The following is a 12,703-nucleotide window of genomic DNA, read 5'->3' on the forward strand; positions in this document are numbered from 1 at the left end:
TTGAGGCCGAAGTCGGGAGGCCGGGCTGTGCCGGCAATTGCTGCAGGAGCGGAAGATCGCGTTGCTCCCGTCGGCTGGCCGTTGAGGCCGAAGACGCTGGCCGGGCTGTGCCGGCAGCCATCCTGGAAGGCTGAGTCGGGCCGGCAGCCTCCGCACGCACGTCACACGTGACGTGACGTGAGCGCGCTAGGGCGCGTGTTAAAGGGGCAATGGCTCCAACAGGTAAGTTAAAAGGGCAACGGCCCCAAAAGGTAAGTTAAACATACAGTAAGGTAAGTTAAAGGGAATTATGTGTCTTTATGTAAGGTACAACCAGTGGTACCGCCACAGGGTACTGAATTTGGATGATCAGCCATGATCTCATTGAATGGCGGAGCAGGCTCGAGGGGCCGAATGGCCTACTCCTGCTCCTATCTTCTATGTTTCTCTCTCTCTTTCTATCTGTCTTTCTTTCACTCTCTCTCTCTCTTTCTCTCTCTCTCTTTCTTTCTCTTTCCTTCTTCTCTTTCTCTCTTTGTTTCTGTTTCTCGTTCCTTGTGTCTTTCTCTTTCTCTCACACTCTCTTTTACTCTTTCTTTCTCTCTCTCCCTTTGTCTCTCTTTCTTACACTCTCTCTCTTTCTTTCTGTCTCTTTGTCTCGTTCTTTCTCTCTCTTTTTCTCTTTCTGTCTCTCTTTCACTCTTTTTCTTTCTCTCTCTCTGTGTTGTTCCTGAGTCCCTGGTTGAATCTTTGATCCATTGCGTTGTATTTGCCAGGATCGCCGCGCCAGTATAAAAGATGGCGGCTCCCCTCTCCGTCTGCACGTGTCGACGCCTGACCTCACATCCGGCCGCTCCGGCATCGTCGCATCCGGCAGCGCCATTCCAGGCCCGAAAACCCCGAAACTCGAGTAAAAAACTGAAGGTGAGTGAAAAACCCGGAGAGATAGAGTGAGGAATCCGGAGATAGAGAGAGAAACCCGGAGAGAGAGAGAAACCCAGAGAGAGAGAAACCCAGAGATAGAGAGAGAGATCCTGCCCATTGCACTGTACGGTAGTGAAGTATGGGGCCCGCTAAATCACCAAAGCTACACTAAATGGGAAAAACACACAATAGAAGCCCTACATGCAGAATTCTGCCGAAGCATCCTTCGCACCCAAAGAAAAACGCCAACAAATGCATGCAGAGCCGAACTAGGCAGATACCCACTGATAATAAACATCCAAAAACGAGCACTAAACTTCCTAAATCACCTCAAATCTAGCTCCCCAGACACCCTTCATTTCAAAGCCTTTCAGACCCAAGAGCTAAACCCAGAAAAGAGTCCCCTGAGTCAGCTGCTACGGAAACTAAGTACTCAGCCGGACCCTGACCAGCCCCAGACCAACACAGCCGTCCAAACACCAATCCGAGTGAACCAAATCATTAAAAAATGCAAAGAAACCTACCTGGAACATTGGAACAAAATAACCGAAAGCCAAAGCAGATTAGAATGTTACCGGGCCCTAAAAAGAGAATATAAACTGGCAGACTACCTCACGACCATCAGAGACACAAAACAGAGACAGACCCTCACCAGGTACAGACTAAGCGACCACCAACTGGAAATTGAAAAAGGCAGATACAAGAAATCCTGGCAGCCTAGAGAGAATAGAATATGCGATCAATGTCTGGCCGGCGAGGTTGAAACAGAAATGCATTTCCTCCTAAAATGCGAAAAATTCAACACATCAAGAAACATATTATTCATCAAGCTAAGCCAAACAACCCCAGATTTCAAGGAATTGGATGACCTGTCAAAATTGAGATTAGTCCTAGGAGAAGGAGACAGGCCATACCTTGGGGCCAAATATGTAACAACATGTCACAACCTGAGGACTGTTTAAAATTAAGACTGTTTAAAATTAATATTGAACGTACCAAATGAAGTACAAAGACTGTTTAAAATTAATATTGTTTAAAAGTAATATTGTATATACCCAACAAATGTCAAATCGATTGACACCTACAGAATGTTGGAAAACTACCTTTTTGCTATGTAAGCTTTGGCAATATGGTTCTCTGTAAACTTTCATGCCAATAAAGCATTTGAATTGAATTGAATTGAATTGAGAGAGAAACCCAGAGAGAGAGAGAGAGAGAGAGAAACCCAGAGAGAGAGAGAGAGAGAGAGAGAGAGAGAGAAACCCAGAGAGAGAGAGAGAGAGAGAGAGAGAGAGAAACCCAGAAACCCAGAGAGAGAGAGAGAGAGAGAGAGAAACCCAGAGAGAGAGAGAGAGAGAGAGAAACCCAGAGAGAGAGAGAGAGAGAGAGAGAGAGAGAGAAACCCGGAGATAGAGAAACCCGGAGATAGAGAGAGAGAAACCCGGAGATAGAGAGAGAGAAACCCGGAGATAGAGAGAGAGAAACCCGGAGATAGAGAGAGAGAAACCCGGAGATAGAGAGAGAGAAACCCGGAGATAGAGAGAGAGAAACCCGGAGATAGAGAGAGAGAAACCCGGAGATAGAGAGAGAGAAACCCGGAGATAGAGAGAGAGAAACCCGGAGATAGAGAGAGAGAAACCCGGAGATAGAGAGAGAGAAACCCGGAGATAGAGAGAGAGAAACCCGGAGAGAGAGAGAGAGAAACCCGGAGAGAGAGAGAGAGAAACCCGGAGAGAGAGAGAGAGAAACCCGGAGAGAGAGAGAGAGAAACCCGGAGAGAGAGAGAGAGAAACCCGGAGAGAGAGAGAAAGAGAAACCCGGAGATAGAGAGAGAGAGAGAAACCCAGAGAGAGAGAGAGAGAAACCCAGAGAGAGAGAGAGAAACCCAGAGAGAGAGAGAGAAACCCAGAGAGAGAGAGAGAGAGAGAGAGAAACCCAGAGAGAGAGAGAGAGAGAAACCCAGAGAGAGAGAGAGAGAGAAATCCAGAGAGAGAGAGAGAGAGAGAGAGAGAGAGAGAAACCCAGAGAGAGAGAGAGAAACCCAGAGAGAGAGAGAGAGAGAGAAACCCGGAGATAGAGAGAGAGAAACCCGGAGATAGAGAGAGAGAAACCCGGAGATAGAGAGAGAGAAACCCAGAGAGAGAGAGAGAGAGAAACCCAGAGAGAGAGAGAAACCCAGAGAGAGAGAGAGAGAGAGAAACCCGGAGAGAGAGAGAGAGAAACCCAGAGAGAGAGAGAGAGAGAGAGAAACCCAGAGAGAGAGAGAGAGAGAAACCCAGAGAGAGAGAGAGAGAGAGAGAGAGAAATGTGGAATAGGGGGCAAAGTCTATGACCTTATTAAATCAATGTATCTGAAAAACAAATGCGGGGTCAAAATTGGAGACAAACGCACCGATTTCTTCACCCAGAGAAGAGGCGTCCGGCAGGGCTGCAATTTGAGCCCGACCCTGTTCAACATATACATAAATGAATTAGCAGACATGCTGGAGCAAAGCGAGTCACCAGGTCTCCGTCTCCTGGATGGAGAAGTGAAATCCCTGTTCTATGCGGACGACCTGGTTCTGCTGTCTCCCACAGAACAGGGATTACAGCAACAACTAGACCTACTCGACAAATACTGCCAAAATTGGGCTCTAACAGTAAATCTAAAGAAAACCAACATCATGATTTTTCAAAAAAGGCCCAGATGTCAGGAAAACAAATACCAGTTTACCCTCAGTGATACCACTATAGGACACACTATGAGCTACACCTACCTTGGTCTAACTATTACAGCATCAGGGAGCTTCAGCATAGCAGTGAATGCACTAAAAGAAAAAGCCCGAAGAGCCCTATATGCAATAAAAAGAAAATTCTACAACATCCAAATCCCAATCAAAATCTGGCTCAAAATATTTGACAGCATAATCCTGCCCATTGCACTGTACGGTAGTGAAGTATGGGGCCCGCTAAATCACCAAAGCTACACTAAATGGGAAAAACATACAATAGAAGCCCTACATGCAGAATTCTGCCGAAGCATCCTTCGCACCCAAAGAAAAACGCCAACAAATGCATGCAGAGCCGAACTAGGCAGATACCCACTGATAATAAACATCCAAAAACGAGCACTAAACTTCCTAAATCACCTCAAATCTAGCTCCCCAGACACCCTTCATTTCAAAGCCTTTCAGACCCAAGAGCTAAACCCAGAAAAGAGTCCCCTGAGTCAGCTGCTACGGAAACTAAGTACTCAGCCGGACCCTGACCAGCCCCAGACCAACACAGCCGTCCAAACACCAATCCGAGTGAACCAAATCATTAAAAAATGCAAAGAAACCTACCTGGAACATTGGAACAAAATAACCGAAAGCCAAAGCAGATTAGAATGTTACCGGGCCCTAAAAAGAGAATATAAACTGGCAGACTACCTCACGACCATCAGAGACACAAAACAGAGACAGACCCTCACCAGGTACAGACTAAGCGACCACCAACTGGAAATTGAAAAAGGCAGATACAAGAAATCCTGGCAGCCTAGAGAGAATAGAATATGCGATCAATGTCTGGCTGGCGAGGTTGAAACAGAAATGCATTTCCTCCTAAAATGCGAAAAATTCAACACATCAAGAAACATATTATTCAACAAGCTAAGCCAAACAACCCCAGATTTCAAGGAATTGGATGATCTGTCAAAATTGAGATTAGTCCTAGGAGAAGGAGACAGACCATACCTTGGGGCTAAATATGTAACAACATGTCACAACCTGAGGACTGTTTAAAATTAAGACTGTTTAAAATTAATATTGAACGTACCAAATGAAGTACAAAGACTGTTTAAAATTAATATTGTTTAAAAGTAATATTGTATGTACCCAACAAATGTCAAATCGATTGACACCTACAGAATGTTGGAAAACTGTACCTTTTTGCTATGTAAGCTTTGGCAATATGGTTCTCTGTAAACTTTCATGCCAATAAAGCATTTGAACTGAACTGAGAAACCCAGAGAGAGAGAGAGAAACCCAGAGAGAGAGAGAGAGAGAGAGAGAACCCCAGAGAGAGAGAGAGAGAGAGAGAGAGAGAGAGAGAAACCCAGAGAGAGAGAGAGAGAAACCCAGAGAGAGAGAGAGAGAGAGAGAGAAACCCAGAGAGAGAGAGAGAGAGAGAGAAACCCAGAGAGAGAGAGAGAGAGAGAGAAACCCAGAGAGAGAGAGAGAGAGAGAGAGAGAGAAACCCAGAGAGAGAGAGAGAGAGAGAGAGAGAGAGAGAAACCCAGAGAGAGAGAGAGAGAAACCCAGAGAGAGAGAAACCCAGAGAGAGAGAGAGAGAGAAACCCAGAGAGAGAGAGAGAGAAACCCAGAGAGAGAGAGAGAGAGAGAGAAACCCAGAGAGAGAGAGAGAGAGAAACCCAGAGAGAGAGAGAGAGAGAGAAACCCAGAGAGAGAGAGAGAGAGAGAGAAACCCAGAGAGAGAGAGAGAGAGAGAGAGAGAGAGAGAGAAACCCAGAGAGAGAGAGAGAAACCCAGAGAGAGAGAGAGAAACCCAGAGAGAGAGAGAGAAACCCAGAGAGAGAGAGAGAAACCCAGAGAGAGAGAGAGAAACCCAGAGAGAGAGAGAGAAACCCAGAGAGAGAGAGAGAAACCCAGAGAGAGAGAGAGAAACCCAGAGAGAGAGAGAGAAACCCAGAGAGAGAGAGAGAAACCCAGAGAGAGAGAGAAACCCAGCGAGAGAGAGAAAAGCCCAGAGAGAGAGAGAAACCCAGAGAGAGAGAGAAACCCAGGCTCGCTCTCGTTCTTGCGCTCCCCTCTGGTGCAATGACACTGACTAACCCTGTTCCTTTCTGTTGCAGGATCGATCATGTCTCGATTCTTTGCCACTGGCTCGGACAGCGAGTCCGAATCGTCGTCGTCTGGTGATGAGCTTGTTTCCAAACCCTTGGGGACAACCTACTCCAAACAGTACGTGCGTTCCCTATCCCTGGACCAGACGCGCCTCCCATCACTGCTGGAGGATGAGCAGTGGGACCAACTTCATCCCCAGCGTCCTGGGGCCCAACCACCAGCCCCCAGAAAAACCCCCAAACCCCCAACCGATTAACTGGCCTTCTGGCTCGTTATCTGTGGGATATTGCTGTGCGCACAATGGCTGCCGAATTGACCCCTGGCCTCAACGGCCTTTTTGGGGGAGAGTGTTCCAGATTTCCACTAACCCTTTGTGTGAAGAAGTGCTTCCTGACATCACCCCTGAACGGCCTGGCTCCAATTTTAAGGTTACGCCCCCCCCTTGTTCTGGACTCCCCCCACCGGAGGAAATAGCCTCTTTCCATCTACCCCAGCGAATCTCTTTATTATTTACTGTGCATTTCTAAATCGCCTTTCACCACCTCAGGACGTTCCAAAGCGCTTCACAGCCAATGAAGCACTTTTTTGAAGTGTAGTCGCTGTTGCAATGTCGGAAACGTGGCAGCCAATTTGCGCACAGCAAGCTCCCACAAACAGCGAGGATCAGATGATCGGTTTTAGTGATGTTAGATTGAGGGATAAATAGTGGCCACAGGTCACTGGGGAGAACTCCCCTGCTCTTCTTCCAATATTGGACCTGGGGTCTTTTACGTCCACATGAGAGGGCTGATGGGGCCTCGTTATTCCGTCTCATTTGACATCCCTCAGGACCGCCCCTCCGACAGTGCGGCGCTCCCTCAGGACCGCCCCTCCGACAGTGCGGCGCTCCCTCAGGACCGCCCCTCCGACAGTGCGGCGCTCCCTCAGGACCGCCCCTCCGACAGTGCGGCGCTCCCTCAGGACCGCCCCTCCGACAGTGCGGCGCTCCCTCAGGACCGCCCCTCCGACAGTGCGGCGCTCCCTCAGGACCGCCCCTCCGACAGTGCGGCGCTCCCTCAGGACCGCCCCTCCGACAGTGCGGCGCTCCCTCAGGACCGGGAGCGTGGGCCTGGATTATTAGGGGTTCGAGTCTCCTGGAGTGTGTGTGGGGGGCTCGAACCCACGACCTTCTGACTCCGAGGCAAGCGAGAGAGCGAGACCCACTCGGCCACCGCTGACACGTAAAGTTGGCATGGTGCGGGATGGCGGCTAATGAATTGTGGCGGGATTGAGATAGCAGGAGGAGGGGAACTGCTGCTTAGAAATCCTTGAGCCGAGATACATAGCGGGGATGGAATCGCAGTGAACCAACAGTGGGCGAGACTCCCACAGCGTCAGAACGCGATTGGGAGACCCGCGGGAAATCTGGACAGTGCAGGGGTGGGCCCGAGGCTCGGCATTGGAAAATTTTGAGTCTTGGGATTTAAGGAAGTGTGGATACGAAATTGGCTACGGGACAGAGAGCAGTGGTGAACGGTTTTTTCCGGGAAGCATACAGTGATGTTCCCCAGTGATCAGTATTAGGACCACTGCTCTTTTTGATGTATATTAATCGCCTGAACTTGTGTACATTGAACATAACATCAAAGTTTTGCAGAGGACACAAAACTCGGAAATGTAGTAAACAGCGAGGAGGGTAGTAACGGACTTCAGGAGGACATAGAGAGACTGGTGAAATGGGCAGACAGGTGGCAGATGCAGTTTAACGCAGATTAGAGTGAAGTGATTTGTTTGGTAGGAAGAATGAGGAGAGGCAATCTGAACTAAAGGGTACAATTTTAAAGGGGGGTCCAGGAACAGCGAGACCTGGGGATGTATGTACGCAAATCTTCGAAGGTGGCAGGACAAGTTGAGAAGGCTGTTTTAAAAAAAAAAAAAAAAAAAAAGCATATGGGATCCTTGGCTTTATTAATAGAGGCATAGAGTACAAAAGCAAGGAATTTATTGCTAAACTTTTATAAAACACTGGTTAGACCCCAGCTGGAGTATTGTGTCCAATCCTGGGCACCGCACTTTAGGAAGGATGTCAAGACCTTGGAGAGGGTGCAGAGGAGATTGAGCAGAATGGTACCAGGGATGAGGGACTTCAGTGATGTGGAGAGACTGGAGAAGCTGGGGTTGTTCTCCTTAGAGCAGAGAAGGTTAAGGGGGAGATTGACCAGAATGGTACCGGGGATGAGGGACTTCAGTGATGTGGAGAGACTGGAGAAGCTGGGGTTGTTCTCCTTAGAGCAGAGAATGTTAAGGGGAGATTGACCAGAATGGTACCAGGGATGAGGGACTTCAGTGATGTGGAGAGACTGGAGAAGCTGGGGTTGTTCTCCTTAGAGCAGAGAAGGTTAAGGAGAGATTGACCAGAATGGTACCAGGGATGAGGGACTTCAGTGATGTGGAGAGACTGGAGAAGCTGGGGTTGTTCTCCTTAGAGCAGAGAAGGTTAAGGGGGAGATTGACCAGAATGGTACCGGGGATGAGGGACTTCAGTGATGTGGAGAGACTGGAGAAGCTGGGGTTGTTCTCCTTAGAGCAGAGAAGGTTAAGGGGAGATTGACCAGAATGGTACCAGGGGATGAGGGACTTCAGTGATGTGGAGAGACTGGAGAAGCTGGGGTTGTTCTCCTTAGAGCAGAGAAGGTTAAGGGGGAGATTGACCAGAATGGTACCGGGGATGAGGGACTTCAGTGATGTGGAGAGACTGGAGAAGCTGGGGTTGTTCTCCTTAGAACAGAGAAGGTTAAGGAGAGATTGACCAGAATGGTACCAGGGATGAGGGACTTCAGTGATGTGGAGAGACTGGAGAAGCTGGGGTTGTTCTCCTTAGAGCAGAGAAGGTTAAGGGGAGATTGACCAGAATGGTACCAGGGATGAGGGACTTCAGTGATGTGGAGAGACTGGAGAAGCTGGGATTGTTCTCCTTAGAGCAGAGAAGGTTAAGGGGAGATTTAATCGAGTTGTTCAAAACGATGAAGGGTTTTGATAGAGTAAATAAGGAGAAACTGTTTCCAGTGGCAGGAGGGTCGGTAACCAGAGGACACAGATTTAAGGTGATTGGTAAAAGAACCAGAGGGGGAGATGAGAATGTTTTTACGCAGCGAGTTGTTGTGATCTGGAACGCGCTGCCCGAAAGGGCGGTGGAAGCAGATTCAGTAGTAACTTTCAAAAGGGGAATTGGAGAAATACTTGAAGGGGAAAAGATTTGTGGGGCTATGGGGGAAAGAGCAGGGGACAGTGGGACTAATTGGAGAGCTCTTTCAAAGTGTGGTTAACCCAGTACACCGGCGCGATGGGCCGAATGGCCCCCTTCTGTGCTGTATCATTCTGCGATTCAGACTTCTGTTCCTGTCTCTCTTTCAGGCCTCTGCTGGTCAGTGACGATGAGGAGGATACGAAGAGAGTGGTGCGGAGCGCCAAAGACAAGAGGTGAGTGACTGAAGACCCCAGCTCTCCTGCCCCTATAACCCCGATAACACTGTCCCCCTGTATGGTGCAGAATCGGGAGTATTTACTCCTGATATCCTGACTCGCACCAAGTACCCGTTCACATAAGAAATAGGAGCAGGAGTAGGCCATTCGGCCCCTCGAGCCTGCTCCGCCATTCAATGAGATCATGGCTGATCATCCAAATTCAGTACCCTGTCCCTGCCTTCTCCCCATATCCCTTGATCCCTTTAGCCTTAAGAAATATATCCAACTCCTTCTTGAATATATTTAATGAATTGGCCTCAACTGCCTTCTGTGGTAGAGAATTCCACAGGCTCACCACTCTCTGGGTGAAGAAATTCCTCCTCATTTCTGTCCTAAATGGCTTACCCCTTATCCTTAGACTGTGACCTCTGGTTCTGGACTCCCCGACCATCGGGAACATCCTTCCTGCATCTAGTCTGTCCAGTCCTGTTAGAATTTTATAAGTTTCAATGAGATCCCCTCTCATTCTTCTGAACTCCAGCGAATATAAGCCCAATTGACCCAATCTCTCCTCATACTTCATTCCTGCCATCCCAGGTATCAGTCTGGTGAATCTTCGCTGCACTCCCTCCATGGCAAGAACATCCTTCCTCAGATAAGGCGACCAAAACTGCACACAATACTCAAGGTGTGGTCTCACCAAGACCCTGTACAACTGCAGCAAGACATCCTTGCTCCTGTACTCGAACCCTCTCGCTACGAAGGCCAACATGCCATTTGCCGCCTTAACCGCCTGCTGCACCTGGGTGCTTACCTTCAGCGACTGGTGCACAAGGACACCCAGGTCTCGTTGCACTTCCCCTTCTCCCAATCTATTGCCATTCAGATAATAATCTGCCTTCCTGTTTTTGCCACCAAAGTGGATAACCTTGCATTTATCCACATTGGGCAGAAGCACGGCAGATGCAGTATAATCACCCAACCTGTCCAAATCATCCTGGAGTTTCTCGGCATCCTCCTCACAGCACACATGCCCACCCAGCTTTGTGTCGTCTGCAAACTTGGAGATATCACATCTCGTTCCCTTGTCTAGATCATTAATATATATTGTGAATAGCTGGGGTCCAAGGACCGATCCCTGCGGTATCCCACTAGTCACTGCCTGCCACTTGGAAAAAGACCCGTTTATTCCAACTCTTTGCTTTCTGTCCGCCAACCAGTTCTCTATCCAAGTCAATACCTTGCCCCCAATCCCATGTGCCTTAATTTTGCACGCTAATCTCTTATGCGGGACTTTATCGAAAGCCTTTTGATGATGGACTCCTGTGTGGGAGTGAGAGGAGGTTGAGTTAGAAGAGGCCTTCAGCTGAGGTTTAGAGAGCAGCTCGGGAAGAAATACCCGACAACAACACATTACATTTATACAGCGCCTTTAATGTAGTAACATAGAAACATAGAAGATAGGAGCAGGAGTAGGCCATTCGGCCCCTCGAGCCTGCTCCGCCATTCAATAAGATCATGGCTGATCTAGAGCTCAAAGCCACTTCCCCGCCCGCTCCCAATAATCCTTCACTCCCATATCTTGCAAAAATCTGTCTCTCTCCACCTTCAATGTATTTAATGACCCAGCCTGCACGGCTCTCTGGGGCAGAGAATTCCACAGATTTACGACCCTCTGAGAGAAGAAATTCCTCCTCATCTCAGTTCTAAAAGGACGACCCTTTATTCCAAGACTGTGCCCCCGAGTTCTAGATTCCCCCAGGAGGGGAAACATCCTCTCTGCATCTACCTTGTCGAGCCCCCCTCTCGTTCTTCTAAATTGCTGTGAGTATAGGCTCAACCTTCATAAGTCAACCCCCTCATCCCTGGAATTAACCCAGTGAATCGTCTCTGAACTGCCTCCAATGCAAGTATATCCTTCCTTAAATAAGGAGACCAAAACTGTACGCAGTACTCCAGGTGTGGTCTCACCAATACCCTGTACAGTTGTAGCAGGACTTCCCTGCTTTTATACTCCAACCCCCTGGAAATAAAGGCCAACGTCCCATTTGCCTTTTTGATTACTTGCTGTACCTGCATGCTAACTGTTTGTGTTTCATGCACAAGGACCCCCAGGTCCCGCTGAACTGTAGCATTTTGTAATCTCTCCATTTAAATCATTTGCTTTCTTTATTTCGCTGACCTACATCGGGCTCCTGGTCCGGCAACACCTCAGTTTTAAAATTCTCATCCTTCTCTTCAAATCCCACCGTGGCCCTCCCCTCCACCCTATCTCTGTAACCTCCTCCAGCCCCGCTCAACCTTTCTGCATAAGTCAACCCTCTGATCTCTGGAATTAACCGAGTGAATCGTACGAAAATGGTATAAAAACAGTACCAGCAAAATTAATGGGACTAAAAGTCGATAAATCCCAAGGACCGGATGACCTACATCCTAGGGTTTTGAAAGAGGTGGCCATTGGGATAGTGGACGCATTGGTTGGCATCTTCCAAAATTCTATAGACTCTGGAACGGTTCCTGCGGATTGGAGAATAGCAAATGTAACCCCGCTATTTAAGAAAGGAGGGAGAGAGAAAACTAGGAACTACAGACCTGTTAGCCTCACATCAGTAGTTGGGAAAATGCTGGAATCTATTATAAAGGATGCAATAACTGGGCACTTAGAAACTAATAGTAAGATTGGGCAGAGTCAACATGGATTTATGTAAGGAAATCCTGTTTGACAAACCTATTGGAGTTCTTTGAGGATGTAACTAGCGGAGTAAACAAAGGGGAACTAGTAGATGTGATGTATCTGGATTTTCAGAAGACCTTCGATAAGGTCCCACACAAGAGGTTGGTGAACAAAATTAGGGCACATGGAAATGGGGGTAATATACTAGCATGGATTGAGAATTAGTTAACAGACACAAAACAAAGAGTAGGGATAAACGGGTCTTTTTCAGATGGCAGGCTGTGACTAGTGGGGTACCGCAAGGATCGGTGCTTGGGCCCCAGCTATTCACAATCTATATACTAACTACGCCACTGGATCAGGTTAGCACAGTGCGCCGACAGCTGAACCGGGCCTGTGACAGGAAATGCAAGCAGGCCCGGGCTTCAGATGTCGGTGCGCAGGGTGAGTGCACATCGGGGGCTTGCACGCGCGGCAAGCCCCCGATCTAATTTCAGGGCCATTGTTTTATTTAAGAGCCGACATTCAGTTAACATCTGTTGAATCAGTCGCAACATTAACAATTCAAAATACAATTAGCTTACATTTCTTATTTCTCAGAGATCCTTATTCTCAAATCTTTACTTCGTTACATTTCTACATTTCTTACTTATTTCTAAATCCAGAACATCCACCAAAATCAATCACTTTGACTTCCCGAGACTCATAGTTAAAGACTTACAGAGATGCCTCTGAAGAGTTGAGAAATAGTGGTTAGCACTGTTGCCTCACAGCACCAGAAACCCGGGTTCGAATCCGGCCTCGGGCGACTGTCTGTGTGGAGTTTGCACATTCTCCCCGTGTTTGCGTGGGTTTTCCC

The 12,703-nt window shown here is 48.1% G+C and overlaps 1 protein-coding gene across 1 annotated transcript in view; it reads left to right on the forward strand.

Annotated features, from left to right (window-relative positions):
• The first annotated feature begins 795 nt into the window (after positions 1 to 795).
• eif3c (eukaryotic translation initiation factor 3, subunit C) overlaps positions 796 to 12,703 on the forward strand; it is a 56,344-nt gene continuing 44,436 nt past the window's right edge. Inside the window, exons 1-3 of the mRNA XM_085974464.1 lie at positions 796 to 903; positions 5,735 to 5,843; positions 9,120 to 9,185. Coding sequence (XP_085830590.1) covers positions 5,743 to 5,843; positions 9,120 to 9,185 — 167 coding nt within the window. The 5' untranslated portion in view covers positions 796 to 903; positions 5,735 to 5,742. The remainder of the gene's footprint in view (positions 904 to 5,734; positions 5,844 to 9,119; positions 9,186 to 12,703) is intronic.

The sequence above is a fragment of the Somniosus microcephalus genome, unplaced genomic scaffold (genome assembly GCF_052327205.1).
Source record: "Somniosus microcephalus isolate GS21.2 unplaced genomic scaffold, FLI_Smic_1.0 unresolved_chr1, whole genome shotgun sequence".
In the NCBI taxonomy this organism is placed as follows: Eukaryota; Metazoa; Chordata; class Chondrichthyes; order Squaliformes; family Somniosidae; genus Somniosus; species Somniosus microcephalus.